General features: G+C 41.6%; 1 protein-coding gene across 2 annotated transcripts in view; it reads right to left on the bottom strand.

Moving 5' to 3' along the window:
- Positions 1-14,420, bottom strand: part of GMIP (GEM interacting protein) — a 36,931-nt gene extending 22,511 nt beyond the window's left edge. The window contains exons 1-2 of one of the 2 annotated variants that reach the window (XM_019513731.1): positions 13,679-14,420; positions 12,096-12,233 (exon numbers count right to left, since the gene is read on the bottom strand). In XM_019513731.1, the coding sequence (XP_019369276.1) occupies positions 12,096-12,233; positions 13,679-13,937 (397 nt within the window). In that variant the 5' untranslated portion in view covers positions 13,938-14,420. Of the gene's footprint in view, positions 1-2,907; positions 3,312-12,095; positions 12,234-13,678 lie in introns of those variants that run through there. The other variant, XM_019513739.1, reaches the window with a different exon arrangement.
- Between the last annotated feature and the right edge of the window lie 1,398 nt (positions 14,421-15,818).

Here is a 15,818-nt window from a genome sequence, read left to right as displayed (position 1 = left end):
TAGCTACACAGGCCTTGATGGATAAAATAAGACACAGGGTTGCTTGATACACATCTACCCTGTAAAAGGCCAATTGATTAGCTTTTTCCTTTTGCTATAGTTGTGGGGAAGGCAGGTTTTCACAGTAGTGGGTGTAAAGTACATCATGGATATTTTTAGTAGTAGCAGCAGAGTGGCAAAAGCATCACTTCCCTTTCAGCCATGGGACTGTGTAATGGGGCAAACGAATAACACCAAGCCTAGGGCCTTTGCCATCTCAGTTTGGCTCTTGCCTTCCACAACATCAGACCCTTAGGCCTGCTTCAGGAATTCCCAAGGGTGCCTCCTTCTCTTTCCATTCTTGGTACTGACCTTTCCTACCAGATCACATCTCCTTTTGTCAAATAATGAAGCAGAGTTAGCACAACTGGTGTGAGCATATGCAGAGCTTCTGACTACCAGAGCCCTTGTTCTCAAGGCTCAGTTCATGTTCATCTTTTGAACAGCTATGGAAACTAAATCCCTCCTTCATATGATGACAAGGTAAAGCCACAGTAGCAACAGAAATACACTTTTGGCTACTGCAGTTTGACCCAAATTAGATCAAACTTGTCCAAGACTCTTTCTTGAGTCCTGCTGCCCTTGTATGAAATTCTCCCTCCTACTCAATCTTAGCCATCTTGTAATGCCTCATTCTCCTACTGTTAATATCACAGAAGGCTGCTCAAGCTGCACATTTGGAGAGAGAGAAGAAGCCTGAGTTGGAATTCAGATGGGTGACAAAGGCAGCAGGAACAGGATATATGTTTAAAGTACAAGGTCTCTGGCTCCTTGAGACATGTGGGTTTTAGAAAGGATTTCAGAACAGCCTCTGCAATTGTCAGAACCAAGCTGTTGCACAGAAACAAGACCATTTTCTACCTGTCTCTATGATCAATGCCTTTCTCATGTTGTCCACCTACTTGAGTGGAACCACAGACCTAAAACAAAATTAGGTTTTAAGTTGCTTAATTCTTGAGGAGATCAGAACTATACACTGAACCAAATATGTACCCATGTTTGGCAGGAAATAGAGGACTGGTAAGGCCAGACTTTCTCAGAAAGAGGAGGGGAACCTGACATGAGAATGATATAGAGAAAAACTGGGTGGTTCTAAATTTGACACTGGCCCTAAAGGACAGACAGACCTTTTTTGAGACTACTCTGAGGTCCCAAATTGCTAGTCATTCTTGGGTGTAATACAGAGAAGATTTGAAAGTTCAAGGGAAGGCAATCCTGGTCAAAAGTGCAGGTAACATGGTAATTTGCAGTATCTGGAGCACTGTCAACAATATCAAAACTTCAATTATAATGAGCTCAGAGTTACAATTCTCTCCCGTTCCTCATCCCAGTGATGTACCTGGGGTCTCCCCATCATGTCTCCCAATATCTATGGTCACTTTAATTATCCCAGGTCTGAAAACAGCTAAGCTTCCTTACAGACAGATGAGCCCAGTACTTTAAGTTAGACACAGTCAGCTGCAGCAGATATTATATTAGAATCCAGAAGTCCTGACTCCTGGTCTCATACTTCAATCACTAGACCCCATTTCCCTCCTAAATTATTCTATCAGGCTTTTAGTTGTATGGAATAATGCTAGTTTGTCATCTAATGTTGACTGAAATACTTAGTGGGGAAAAATACTTAGTGAAAAATATTTAGCTCCCTAGTAGTGAGAATAATCAAACAATAGAACACCTTACAGGGGGAGGTGGTAGGTTCACTATTGTTTGGACTCTTTTTAAGGATATTAGATATTGCTTTAATACAGCTTTTGGGAGAAATTCTGTGACCTGTATGCGGAGGTGGTTGGGTGGGGTAGATGGTTGTGGTGATCCATTATGGCCCTGGATTCTACCAGTCTCTGAGCCCCACTGTGTAAGCTGCCATCATGGATGTGGGGAGAACAAAATTGCCTGCACTGCCCCCCACGTGGCTGCCACTCTTGCAGCTACACCTCAACCTCAAATCTCTTGCTTCAGATGGTCACCCAGACGGGTCAGGAAGGAATGATTTTCCCCACCGGTTAAAGATATTCTGTGATGTTTTTCACCTTCCTTTGAAGCATTAGAGAGTGGCCACAGTTACAGATGGGTCCCTGGTGGGTCATATTCACATGCTCATCATAGTCAATCACCAGATTTGTGGATGGGAAGGAAATTTTTCCCAAATCTAATCAGCAGGTAGTTTCTTCCCCTCTGTCCAGCCGGGGGTACAGTTTGCCTGCTGGGGTCATATGGACCAATTTCACCCAGTGAATTCCTTGCCATTGCAAGAGCCATGGACACTAGGCAGTGAAGCTGCTCTTGTTCTCTGCCTGGGGCACACAACAGTTTAATCTTCATAATAAAATGCTTTAGTACCAGGGCAAAAACTAGTCTAGCTTTCAGCATATTATAGATGTCCTAATGCTTCCTTTTGAACTTTAGCTCTATCTAACTATGAAGCATCTTGTGAAGGAAAAATGTTTCCTAAAAATGCATAACAACAAAATAAAAGGTTTGAGGAACGTCAACCAGAGAAATACAAGTGGCAGCACAGTGTAAGACAGGAAATGTTTCCATTTTCTTACAGAGAACACTGCAGCCTGTAACTCCTCATAAAGAAAGTTTGACATTCTGTTTTCTTACTTCATAGCTTCTAGAACAAACTAATCAGGATTCATCATCAATTTTGTCTGGCAGAGAGAAAAAAGATGCAGTAAGGTACATTAAACAGCTAGGGTCTTCATGAAAAGCCAAAGCCAAAAAGAACTATTATTAGACTACTGACAGATTGCATGCACAGCCTGCTAGGTAGTTCTAAGGTTGTCAGGAAAGGCTATCTCATGCTCAAAAGAGGTTACCTTTATTAACAATTTAAATGATTATTTCAAAACCAACACATACCATTTGGTTCAGGGTCTCCCATGGCTGAATCTTCAGTGTTTTGGTCTGAAAGTAGCAGGATCCCAGTTTACACTGCTTTGAATTGCAGCCAGATTGAGAAAAACACAAATCCTTGACCAGTTCAGATGGTAGCAGGTTAGCCAAGAGAGTCCCATAGGAGTCGCATACTAAGAAGACTTGCCTGAGTGAATTGGTCTGTGAGTGCAGCTGCCTTAACCAATCTGTTTCCTGCAGACACATTTCCGTGTAAGGAAACTGTGCTTAGCGTAATTTGTTTGATCATACAATTTGCATACATTTAGCTATCTCTCTCTGTAAATAAAAAGAAGGGAAGGCCCAATTTAAAGTTCTGTTGCCTTCAGTGCCTGCAGCGTCCCAGAGCAGAACAAGCACCCATTATTTCAATGTCTTGTACAAGTAGTATTCACTATCTCCCTTGGAAAACAACCCAGTTTCAAACTTCTGATGTACACACACACACACAAATGATGGGCCTTCTATGATGCTTCCAGGGACGCTGGGTTCCCCTCCTCCCTCTGAATAGTGTAGCAAAGATAGATAGTGCACCTGGAACATGGACACTGCTTTGCAAGAAACTTCTAAATTCATTTCAGTAAAGCACCAGGAAGCAACAGTTATTAGAGAATAGCAAACCTAAGCATGGCTCGGAAAAGGAACTGATTTAAAACTGAGAGTAAAAGACGAAGAGTAGAAATGGAGCAAAATAACTCTTAACCCTTCTATTTAATGTTTCTGTGGTCTGGAAAAAATTGACTCAAGCGCACAGCTATTTCAGATACAGGCATACCTCGGAGATATTGCGGGTTCGGTTCCAGACCACCACAATAAAGCGAATATTGCAATAAAGCGAGTCACACGAATTTTTTGGTTTCCCAGTGCATATAAAAGTTATGTTTACACTATACTGTAGTCTATTAAGTGTGCAATAGCATTATGTCTAAAAAAACAATGTACATACCTTAATTAAAAAATACTTTATTGCTAAAAAATGCTAACCACTATCTGAGCCTTCAGCGATTCGTAATCTTTTTGCTGGTGGAGGGTCTTGCCTCAATTTGTAAAAAACGCAATATCTGCAAAGCGCAATAAAGCGAAGCACAATAAAACGAGGTATGCCTGTATAAACTTCGCAAAACCTAAATGTAACCAAGGCTTTTCTAAAACCGGCTCCTGGTCCCTCTAGCTCATCACATACCACAATCTGCTACCTGCCTCAGTCTGTATCCTGAAGACCCATCAGAAGGTTTCTCAGATTGGAAGCATGAAATCCAACAGTGTACTGTTTATCTGGAATGTACCTTTTAAAAAGATATCCAGTCTTGATTTGAATCAACACACATTTAGTTCAAAAGCTGTAGGTCAGTCCTACAATGAGTAGGAAACTTGTCGTGTATAGCTTTTCAGCAGGATGAACTTTTACAGTTTCCCTTGCAGTTACTGGTCATTATATAAAGTGTTTTTAAGGTGAACACTTGTAAAAATCAGGTAAACCACACTCACAGCATAAACTGGTCCTTCATACTCAGCAGTAATGTAGTTCAGTCTTCCTCACTAAATAATAATTATTTTTAAAAGAAATGGTAGTTTACTTTATGTGACTGGAGAAATAAAATTGGTTATAACTTCAGCCTCCAGTTTCAATTGTGTTTGAATCAAAATGACAAATCCCCTGACTGTTAGTTCTCCCCATTAATATGAATTGAGCTGAAATGTAGACATCTGGGGTTGTGAGGTTTATTACCAGCTCCCACGAGTAATCCTAGAATGAGCCCTTTCTCTGCTTTATACCATGAGCTGGAGAAATGCTCCTTATGTGATGGAGCACTTTTCTAGACTGCATCATATCAGTAGGCTCTGTGATGGAGCACATTTCTGTTCTTGTGGCTGTTTCTGGACAGGCATAAAAGGGTATCATGCAGACATAGGCAGAAAGCTTATTGGCAGAGAGCTCTGGGTGACTGTTGTTGACAAGAAATTTCTGTGGTTGAAAATGCAGAACTGTGAACACACAGCATTACATTTCCTTTTAAGTCATCATCCTTCTTCCTTATTCTGACTTGATCTTATGATCTCTTTCTCTCATTGCTTTGTCTTGAGTGAGAAGGCTCAGTCCACAGTCGAAGGGGCAACATACCATGCTGGACTTAGACAGCTGTTATGAGCACACCAGAGTTTTTGTGGCTCACAGAACACATCAAGAAGAACTATTTCGTATTTGCTGCTGTCTGTTGATGGCTAGGATTAATGAAATAAAATATTTTCTGCAAAAGATCTCACTGCAGTTTACACTACCATCTCCGTGGCCACATTGAAACCACAGCATAGAACTTGCTGTTCTGTCACATGTTCAGTCTACAGAGAGTCAGGAACATATTATTGAACTAAAACAGACTAGAGTTACGGTTGAGGTGTCACTTCCATTATAAATGCTGCTTTTTTAAATTACATAACGTGAATCTTACCCTTTGCCCTGACATTTATCAAGCTGATGTGACTATTATGTAAAATTTCACAAAATTCTACTGAAATTATTGGAATTCCACAATAGTGAAAGTGTTTTAAAAGGAAGAAAAGATGAACAGAAATTGCTCTGGACCAAAGTAAGCCATGTTGTAATACCACTGAGAACAATTCAATTACAGTTACATCAGGGATTGGTTTGGCCCAGTACTTCCAAATGGTATCTTGTTCCATTGTCCTGCTTCTCATGGCACCATTTACATAGTGCAAACAGAGTGTAAAACATTATTGGATCACCAGAGTACACCAGGTAGACTGCAAGGGAAGCCTAGCTGCAGTGCGGTAATTACCACAGGTAGATTAAGGCCCAAAGTACATGTGCTCTGGGGGCCGCTTTAATTAAAGAACCTGAAGTGTCTCGTGTATCAGTGTCCCTGCACTTCAAAATGGTGGTAGCGGTGCTTTAGCTAAAGATCATCAAACTGCCATTTAGAAGCACGGGGATGCTGATACACGAGACACAGAGGCTGGCTGGAGTGCAGTAATTACCACAGATTCACAGAAGTTTAGGGTAGAAGGGACTGCATGAGATTATCGGGTCCAGCCCCCCTGCTCTGGGCAGGAAAGACTGCTGGAGTCAAATGACCCCAGCAAGGTGTACGACCAGTCTCCTGTTGAAGATCTCCAGGGTAGGTGCCTGCACCAACCACACTGGGAGTCTATTCCAGAGTCTGGTCACATGAACCATGAAGAAGTTTTTCCTTATATCCAGACTGAAACCTTCTAGGAGTTTATGACCGTTGTTCCTGGTTTTCCCCTGGGGCACTTCGGGTGAATAGTTGTTCGCCTAGCCCCTGATGCTCCCTCCTGATATATTTGTAAGCTGCCACGGCCACCAAATCCCCCCAAAGTCTTCTCTTTTCTAGGCTGAACAGTCCCATATCTGTCAGCCTGTCTTCATATGGCTTGCTCTTCAGGCCTCTAATCATACGAGTAGCTCTTCTCTGGACTCTCAGGCTTCTCCACATCCTTCTTGAAGTGGTACTTCAGCTGCAGCCTCACCAATGCTGAGTAGAGTGGGAGAATAACTTCCTTAGTTTTGCTTGAGATGCATCGGTTGATGCGTACCAGCATATTGTTTGCTCTGCTAACTGTAGCATCATACTGGTGGCTCATATTCATTTTATGGGTAATTATGACCCCCAGGTCCCTTTTGGACATGGTACTAGCTAGCGTAGCACCACCAAACCTGTACGTTTGTTGTGGATTTTTCCACCCCAGATGGAGCACTTTATACTTCTCAGCGTTGAACAGCATCTGGTTCTGGTCCACCTATCTAACTCATCTCTCTAGGTCCACCTGGATCATCTGTCGACATTGAGGCGTGGCAGCACTTCCCCACAGCTTAGTGTCATCGGTGAACTTTGCTAGTGTATTTTTCACCCCCACATCCAGATCATTGGTGAAGATCTTGAAAAGCACTTGCCCAAGTACCGAACCCTGGGGGACCACACTGGCTACCTTCTGCCAGGTCAACACAGACCCATTTATTAGCATTCTCTAGGTCTGACCCTGCAGCCAGTTTCCCATCCATCTGACCATTGAATTGTTGAGCCTGTAGTCCCCTAGATTTACCTTGAGAGCCTCATGGGACATCAGGTCAAAGGCCTTCCTAAAGTCCAAGTAAATGATGTTGACTTCATCTCCCTTATCTAGGTGGTGAGCAACCTGGTTGTAGAAGGAGATGAGGTTAGTCAGACATGACCTACTCATGACAAAACTGTGTGGCTGTCATTCAGAATTTTGCCTTATTAGCTTATTGCATATGGACTCTTTGAGAAACGTTTTGAGGATTTTTCCTAGGATTGAGGTCAGTCTGATCAGCTTGTAATTCCCTGGGTCCTCTCTCCTCCCCTTCTTGAAGATGGGCACAACATTGGCCCTCTTCCAGTCTTCTGGGATCTCTCCTGAGTGCCATGAATTCTCAAAGAGGTTCGCCAGCGGTCTTGTGATGACTGTGGCTAGTTCCTTCAGCACTTTTGGATGGAGTTCATGCAGTCCTGCTGACTTACAGATAACCAGCTTCTCTAACTGTTCTTCCACCAGTTCTGCATTGACTGTTGGTAGGTGATCGTCCCTACTGTGACTACTCTGTGTCATATTTGCATTGGGCAGGCTATCACTCTTAGACTGGTGGAATACAGATGCGAAGTACTCATTTAGGAGTTCAGTTTCCTTCTTGGTGTCAATGATCAAACATCCAGATGCACTGAGCAGTGGTCCCATGCTTCCACTGGTTTTCCTCCTGTTACCTACATACTTATAAAAGGACTTCTTTTTGTCCTTGATTTTGGTTGCTAACCTGAATTTGGTCACTGCCTTTGCTTTTCCAATCTGCTTCCTACAGGTGTGGGCCAATCTTATGTAGTTTTCCTTGGGGCCTATTCCTAGCTTCCATCATCAGTAAGCCTCCCTTTTCTTTTTCAGAAGATCTGTGACTTCCCTATTGAGCCAAGATGGCCTCCCAGCCCCTGTCCCACCTTTTTTGCCTACAGGTACGGGCAACTTCTGTGCACCAAGGATCATGTCCTTAAGGAACCATGCTCCAGCAGACTCAATCAAGTCTGCTTCAACGCATTGTAATTACAGTGTATCAGAGCAGCCTCCTGGCTTGTGTACAGGCACCCAAAGTTTCCAAGTTATTGTTTTTGTGTGAAATGTGAATTTCATCAGGAGGTGTGGAAAATCAGATGGAACGAAGGGAAAGAATGGTTTTGTGTCCATTACACAGGGAGGCAAGTGTCTGATGTGTTTATTTGGGCTTGGGGATAGGTTTTCCACTAGTACTGAAAGATACATTCTCTGGTGATGTTTTGGGCCTACATTTCCTCTCGGTAACACCACTTCTATGCCAGAGACAGCGGATTTAGACCACTACATGTAAGAGAAGCAGAACAGCCCTCTCCAGCTAAAAAACGTAGAGCTAGTTGACAAGTTAGGATGTGCCTTGTGGGATGTGTGTGCATTACTCAATAAGCATCATCCTCCCAGACAGGCACAAACCTCCACATGTATATTCAGACACTCTCTGCATTGGGAGAGTGTTTGGAATCAGGCCTTGCACCACCTCCAATTGAAATGGCTCATTTCTTTCCCTCCTAAGACCCTTGGACCCTATGCTGCTGGCTTCCTTCTTCCCTTCTGCTGTCCTCTCAAGGATGGTAGCTTGCTTAGAGATGCATTGTTGCCAAGTAGCCTGCAGGTTATTTTCACTTTCCCGTTGTTCTTATTTTCACTTAATGGAGAGTAACCTTTCTTCACAGAATATGTTTTCTCCTTTCTTTGCCTAAAAACAACAGCACAGCTGCAAAAGCAGCCACAATGGTGCGATTCCACTTTCTGTTTTTGGTGGCAATAAGTCCTGTGCTTATTCAGATTAAAATCCAGAACTAACTAGTTTTAGACCCATTGTCCATTTTTCCCCAGTAAATAAAGCAAACAAACAGAGAAAATCGAGTAGTATTCACATCCTATTAATGTTCTAAGTTCTGAGTTGCTGCTTTGAAAGTCTTTTGACTTCAGACAGAGGTAGTACAGTATGGTGGAAGTATAGAGCTGAGATACATTTCCAATGTTGCCTCTGAAATTCTGTATGACTCCATTAAACCTCTCTGTGCCTCAGTTCCCCTTTACTAAATGAGGATAATTACCGCTACCAGCTTTGTATAGGACTTCAATACTAACAGATAGAAAGTGCCATAGAAGTGTTTTATGCTGTGTAGAGATGTTTATAACCAACTGGTTGCAGTGTGATATAACAGATAAATGCAAACAAACCTTAGGCACTATATGGGCTGTAACCCAGAAGGAGATCTTTGTATTATAGAAATATGTAATTTAGGAGTTAGGATGCTCTTGAATCCAATTAAATTGCATCATACCATGTAAGACAGTGCACAATACAAGTTTATACAGAATTTGTAATCTGAGTTAAACATCACAGCTCCTCATTCTTTGAATGTGATGATTTCCCACAGTCCAATCTCCAGTAAATTATTCAGTTTAGAGTCTTGGACTTCACTGCATCCAAATTTGGACTGTTATTTGGATTATTAGTTGAATTTCTATGATTCTAACTTTACTTGACCAGGGTCCATTGTACCCATCCCAGTTGATGTTCATTAATTACTCATCAGACATGTCATTCCACAGTATCTGAAATCCCTGATTTCCTCTCCTATCTTATACACTCAGTGGGAGAAGTCAGTGCACTGACTCACTTGCTGTCAGTTTATTTCCGCCTTCCACACCTAGCAGTTTCTGTGTACCTCCCCATGTCAACGTCAATCTTAGACTCACTGAGTAATAAGATTTTTCCAAATAAATTCTTTAAAACATACAAACTAGTGGATACAGATGCCAAGGAAACTGAACATGATGTGTCTGGACCAAGGTGCTATTTCTGAGCTTGCATTACTGTAACAGGAGAGAAACAAAACACTCCTATAGGTGGGTCTACACCAAAACCCTGGATCCACATGCACTGAGCTTCAGTAAAGATTGAAATTAAACTTGCAAATCAGGCATATCCCTAATATCTACAGGACTGCAGAAGCAGCTGGACTCAGTACATCCATTCTGAGTTGACAGGTTCTTCAGCCTTTGATTAACTTCTACATGGCAGTTACCAGACAGAAGCAGGGAGTGACAGGGAATTATCAAGAACAGCCCTTTACAGTCATTTGCTTTTCAGAAAGGAGGAACAGTGTTCCAGCAAGAGCAGCACAAATGAGAGGAGAAACTGTGACTGACTATTGGATTTTCATTCTCAATACAGCTCAGGTTTGAAGAATGTAGAATGAATCAGGGAGTATTCCCTTGAGAAATCTAAACCGCCCAGAAGCAATGAACTCTGCAGGAAGTGGCTAAGGTACATCAGAATAGGAAAGCGAGCTATCCATTACTTCAACCTGGCACAGAACCCGGAAGTCCTGACTCTCCAACCCAGTGGTTCTCAAACTTTTTAGACTTGAGGAACCCTTGTTAGACTGGAAAATGACAGCTCTTAGTTTTCACTTGTTTTTTGACTAGAGAAAAATAATAGAGCAATGTTTCTGTTGCAAAGAATAAGAAAGACCACATCAGACCAGAATATCTTTAAGGCTGTGGATTCCTATTTGAAATCTCTGAGTTTATCTTGTGAATTTATCACTCTTAGAACCTAACAGTGCTAACATTGTGTGGCATCCCACAGAACCCTTGAAAGGCTCTCAAGGACCCTAGGTTGTTGCAGCACCTTGGTTGAGAATCATTACCCCAGCCCCATGCTTCTAAATACTCATTAAGACTTTCTTGTTTTATATTTCATTCTCTCAATTTATATTTATAAAAGCACAGAAAATAAAGTCATAAAATTCCTTTGAGCCCAAAGCATCACAAAAAGGAGGTACAGGAATTCTTTAGAAATGGACAAGCTCCTCCTTTCACAATACAATATGCTACAGAGATTTTGGTAGATACTTATCCATCCCCCCTGGGTATTTAAGGTCTTGATGTAAACAACCTATTCCTCATTTTGTGGGTGGGGCAAAATTATCACATATCTTTCCTTGGAATGTTTTTCAAGGGGGGCAGTCCTTTTTGGATGTGGTAGGGAAGAACAGTCACCGCTCAAAGCTGTTATTTAGTTACTAGACTTTCCCTTCTTAGAGCTGCTATGAGTAGCCTTTGCTCCTTAGGAACCAGACCCAGACACAGGCATGGGTGAACCAGGTGGCTGTCCGGGGCCCAGACAGAAAGGGACCCCAAAAATGAAAAAAAATTTACAATTGCAAAAAAATGTTTTAATATTACGCATATACAGGACTGGCAATGTTATCAATTGAGAGCAAACTATTTAAAGACATCGATACCACAGATGTGATAAAGGCTTGCAACAAAAAAATCATTATCTCTGGCCTGATACTAAAAGTTCACCTGGGACTGCCAGGAGTCTAGGTATGTTCTTCCACAAGTTTTCCTGAACTCTGGGCTTTTTTTTCAGATAGGATATAGAGGAATGATGGGTTCTTTGTCTTCAATTAGATTTTTAAATCTTTATATTTCAAGGAAAGCATATTTGCCTGAAATGAAATGGGGTTCTGGCTCTTTCCCTATAGCATAGAAGGCTGGGGTTTGGATTCCATTCCTACTTGATACAGAAATTACTATATACCAACAGTAGCCTGAGCTGCCATGATCTAAACTGAACTGAATCATGTGGGGTGTAGTGAGCATCTGTTAGGACACAGAATCCATCACAACTGGTGCTAATATTGGGTATCAGCCACTCCTAGAAGACCTTGCAAGTTAGAGTTTGGGCCAGGACACTGAGGAGGTTGCCAGTTTCCTGGGTTTAATCATAATACCTCTTTGATGTTGGAAGATAGTGACAATTGCAGGATGACAGCCAAATTAAACAGAGAGCACATGCCTTTGCTCTGAACAGTCCTATTTTTAGAAGGTTTAGCAGTAAGGTCTCCCTTAAACATGAGCTTTTCATATAAATAAACATTCATTACATTCAATTATTTCCTGCTTTACAATATCTGCAGTATTAGGCACTGATACCTGCTTCTGCCTGTGCAGAGCTCTGTGTAATCAGAGTGGCTTATTTTGAGTGGTTTTGCTGCCACAGTCCAGACAACAAATGATATTTAGGGATTTACCATTCACACTGTTGATGAGGGCTGCTGTGGCAGGCTGGATGACTTCACTGTTCAAAGCAGGATACTTGTATAGGAGGGAAGAGATAGCTTGTAGTAAGTCTACCAGTTTGGCTTCAACAGGACCTGAAACAACTGGTCCTAAAATTAAAAGAAAAAAGGAAAAAATGGACCTCTGTTGTTTGACCACATGAAATAACATTCTTTCTCATCCTCTTAAGCATCCCCTACCATCCAGACTGAGCTGAAGTCCCTATGATGGGAAACTGGCACACAAGTAGCATGCAAAACAGAAGCAAATTAGGATCTCAGGCTGAAGCATTTCTTTTTCATGCAAAACCCACATGCACTACTGGGATGGAGCCAGGAAATGCCTAACCACAGGTCACTTAAACCAGCTTTTCCTACTTGTTCATATATCTGCTCTGTTTCTCCCATTTGACCGTAGTTATTTGTGATGGAATTTCAGGGGCTTATTTTTTTAAAGACTTGTTGCTGCATTCTTGCCCATACCTGTACTTCTAAATTAATCTTCTACCTTGTTGATACAAGTGGTGAATCTTCCTTCTCTCTGCCACAGGAATGTGGCAGTCCAAAACATATCTCTATACAGCTTTATGTGCAATGTAATTACAGGATTTTATTTAAACAGCATTGAACTCTACCATTGATACCACTCCTCACAGGCCTTTGGCTCTCATTCCTGGGACTTTTCTCCACTGATGCATCTCAACTCTCTCATTGAAAAGCCCATCCAGGACAAAACCAGATGGAGAGGGGCATTCCCTTCAGCCATGCCAGAACCAGTATAGAAACAATCTTACGTTGCTCCCCAGTTTTGTGTAGTTCACAGGGGTCACCTGTTGTATTTTTTCCTATGGAAATTGCATTCAGCAGCAGAATGTGGATATGCTACCTCCTTCCCATCGAATTACTGTGAAAGCCTGCATTTCTTTGGCAGTGAAAGGCAAGAATTTCTTGGGGTGATATTTTTTATTTTTATTGGACGAACCATGTAGTTGGGATAAAGTTAGATAAGCTTTCAAATGCAAGACAGTGAATGAAAGACATAGAAAAGAAGGGCTTTGGACATCAAGGCAGCTCCAGAAAAAGGAAGTCTTGTCTCATTAGGAGGAGGAGGGATGCTGATGTCAAAGATGTTGATGTTATGAGCCATTAAACAGTCATTTTGCCACTTAGCAAAAACAAAAAGTGCTTTGTCTAGTACTATCTATCCCTATGTAGGGTGGGATCAAGGAATCCTACTTGTTAGTAAACCAGGTACAGAGCTTCATCAGCTGTCTCCTGATTGTGTGTGTAGTTAATTACATGCAAATCAAGATGTTGAATTAAGCAACTGCATAAACAAGGAAAGCAGGGAATAAAAACTTGGCTCAAGCATTGTGAGGGCTGCCTACCTTCATTGTTTTATGTAAGCTCGGAAGTAAAGAGCATTTACTACTCAGTTTACGTAAAACAATGAAGGCAGGCAGCCCTCACTAGACCAGAGCTGTCTCTCCAGATTTAGAATGGCATTAACTCTCATGCCAGCCTCTCATGTAGGAAATACATTTTTAGACACTTACCTTCTTTTTGAAAAAGCTCCCGGAAATTCCTGAATTTCCCATCAATGTTTCTGAGATGTCTTGTGATATGGAGCACTTCATTGGCACAGAGGTCCGGATGGCTGATGCAGTCACCAGAGGTGGGAGTCTGGATTGAAGCCCAGACAGCGGTCAGAAACCCAGAGTCTGATTCATGATCATCGGTGAAAATGCCATTGTTTGGTGATTTGCTGCCAATCTCAATGTAATGGGCATCATTGCGGTGTCCGGTCCCAGTCATATTAATGTTGAGGTGTATTAGAGAGCACTCAAAAGCACTTGCTGTTCCCAGAGTCTCTGTTGGAGCTGAAGCTCTTTGTCACAAACTTTCTTTTTTGGTGCACTGTTCTACAGTATTAGAGACTTCTGCGAAGCTTGCTGTCTCTGAAGCAAAAAGAACCAACATTCTATAAAGATCTTACAAGAAATGCAAAATTCTTGGAAAAACAAGAGGGTTTGAGGTTAGTTCTGAAGTTGCTGCTCCCAGCATTTATTCAAATAACACTTTCTAATTCTGTGGAATTGTCATTGCTACCTTCCAAGAATCCATAAATTAAGCTTTAATCACTTAAAACCTGCAGTAAACACCATCAAGATATTCCTCCGGATATATTACCTCCTGCAGATTCCAGCAAATGGAGACACAAATTCAACAAATGCTCAGTTTTTCCTGACAAGATTCTTTGGGTAAATCCAATATCTTTTAATAGACCAACTAAAATAGTTGGAAAAATTCTTCTTTGCAAGCTTTCGGGTACAAACACCCTTCTTCAGACTGCAGAAGTGAGTTTTCCTGAGAGAGACTTTCATGTCAAAGTGAAATCAAAATATCCTTACCAGCTGGGTTTTCATAAGGGGTCTCTTACTTAATGCTAAATTCTTTAAAAGTGAAAGTCTTTGTTCAGGGGAAATACGTGGACTACTTTGAGTCTCCTTCATTCTCTTTCCCCATTGAAGTTATGGAGGAGAAAACGTGATGACCTCTTTGAAAAAATAGGTTGCTGAATATCCTAAGTGCACAGCCACCTTGCTCTTCACTGATGATTAAACTCGAAAACTTAGCAGCTGTCCTGATTCTGTGCCCCCTTGTCAGCAACAGCTCCCGATGGCCGCAGTCAGTTTCTGAATTCGCCTGATACACCTTTTAATTTTGAACCCATTCAGAGGGCACCAGCCGTGTAAGTCTCACTATGTGCTGTCTGTGTGGGATGAATCTGAAACTTCAGACAAGTGTCAAGCTATGTGGATTTTCCACATTCCTGCCAGGAGTTATGAAATCATTCACTTCCCAGAGTGATTTGGTATTATACATACCATTAATACTACTAAACTTATCCTTCTACCAGTCTTGTTAACCCTTTTTCTAACTGAACTTCTAAATGGATTCAAAGTCATTAGGAAATGGAACTGCAAAGCATAGCAAGCTGTTATATGTATAATCAATGTATAATTAAAAAGAAGAGTTCAGCAGACAAGCCAGAAGGTGGAGAATTTGGAAAATAAAATTGCTTATAAACTAACTATTTGTACTGTACTATATTGGAGCTTAGATTCCCACCTAAGGGATTAGAGCCCTTTCTTCCTTTGCTGTATGCACATATAATAAAAAGTTTAGTTTTGAATTAATTTATACGTTTGTAATATTCTCAGAATGTTATATTGTGCTTTTAGATTCAAAGAGATTTGCACACATTAGCAAATTAACTCTTACAACACCCTGTAAATTGGGTCAACATCAGTATTATCATCTAGATGGAGCCTGAGATGCAGAGAAATTAAATGATTTGCCCAAGGCCACAACTAGAAGAAGTAACCAAAGCAGAATTAAAACAAAGGAGCCCCCAGCTTCTATTCCTGTGCTTGGGACAATAAGCAAACCTGGGTCTAATAGAATACTTATACACAGTGTGCAGGTTATATGCTGTTCAACCAATATGGTTCTGTAACTATATACTTAGAATAAGCACTGTATCGAGGTACGGATCAAAGGGGGCAGGAGGGCACAAAAGCCCCCATGGCTCACCAAAAGCATCCGGGAATGTCTTCTAGCTAAAAGGGAGGCGCACACCCAATGGAAGGGAGGGGCCATCACCAGGGAGGACTATACTGCAGTTGCTCGGGG

Source organism: Gavialis gangeticus, unplaced genomic scaffold (assembly GCF_001723915.1).
Source record: "Gavialis gangeticus isolate Ggan-Ray unplaced genomic scaffold, GavGan_comp1, whole genome shotgun sequence".
Classification (NCBI taxonomy): Eukaryota; Metazoa; Chordata; order Crocodylia; family Gavialidae; genus Gavialis; species Gavialis gangeticus.
The sequence above is the reverse complement of the archived record's forward strand: the minus strand, read 5'-3'. Positions and strand labels throughout refer to the sequence as shown.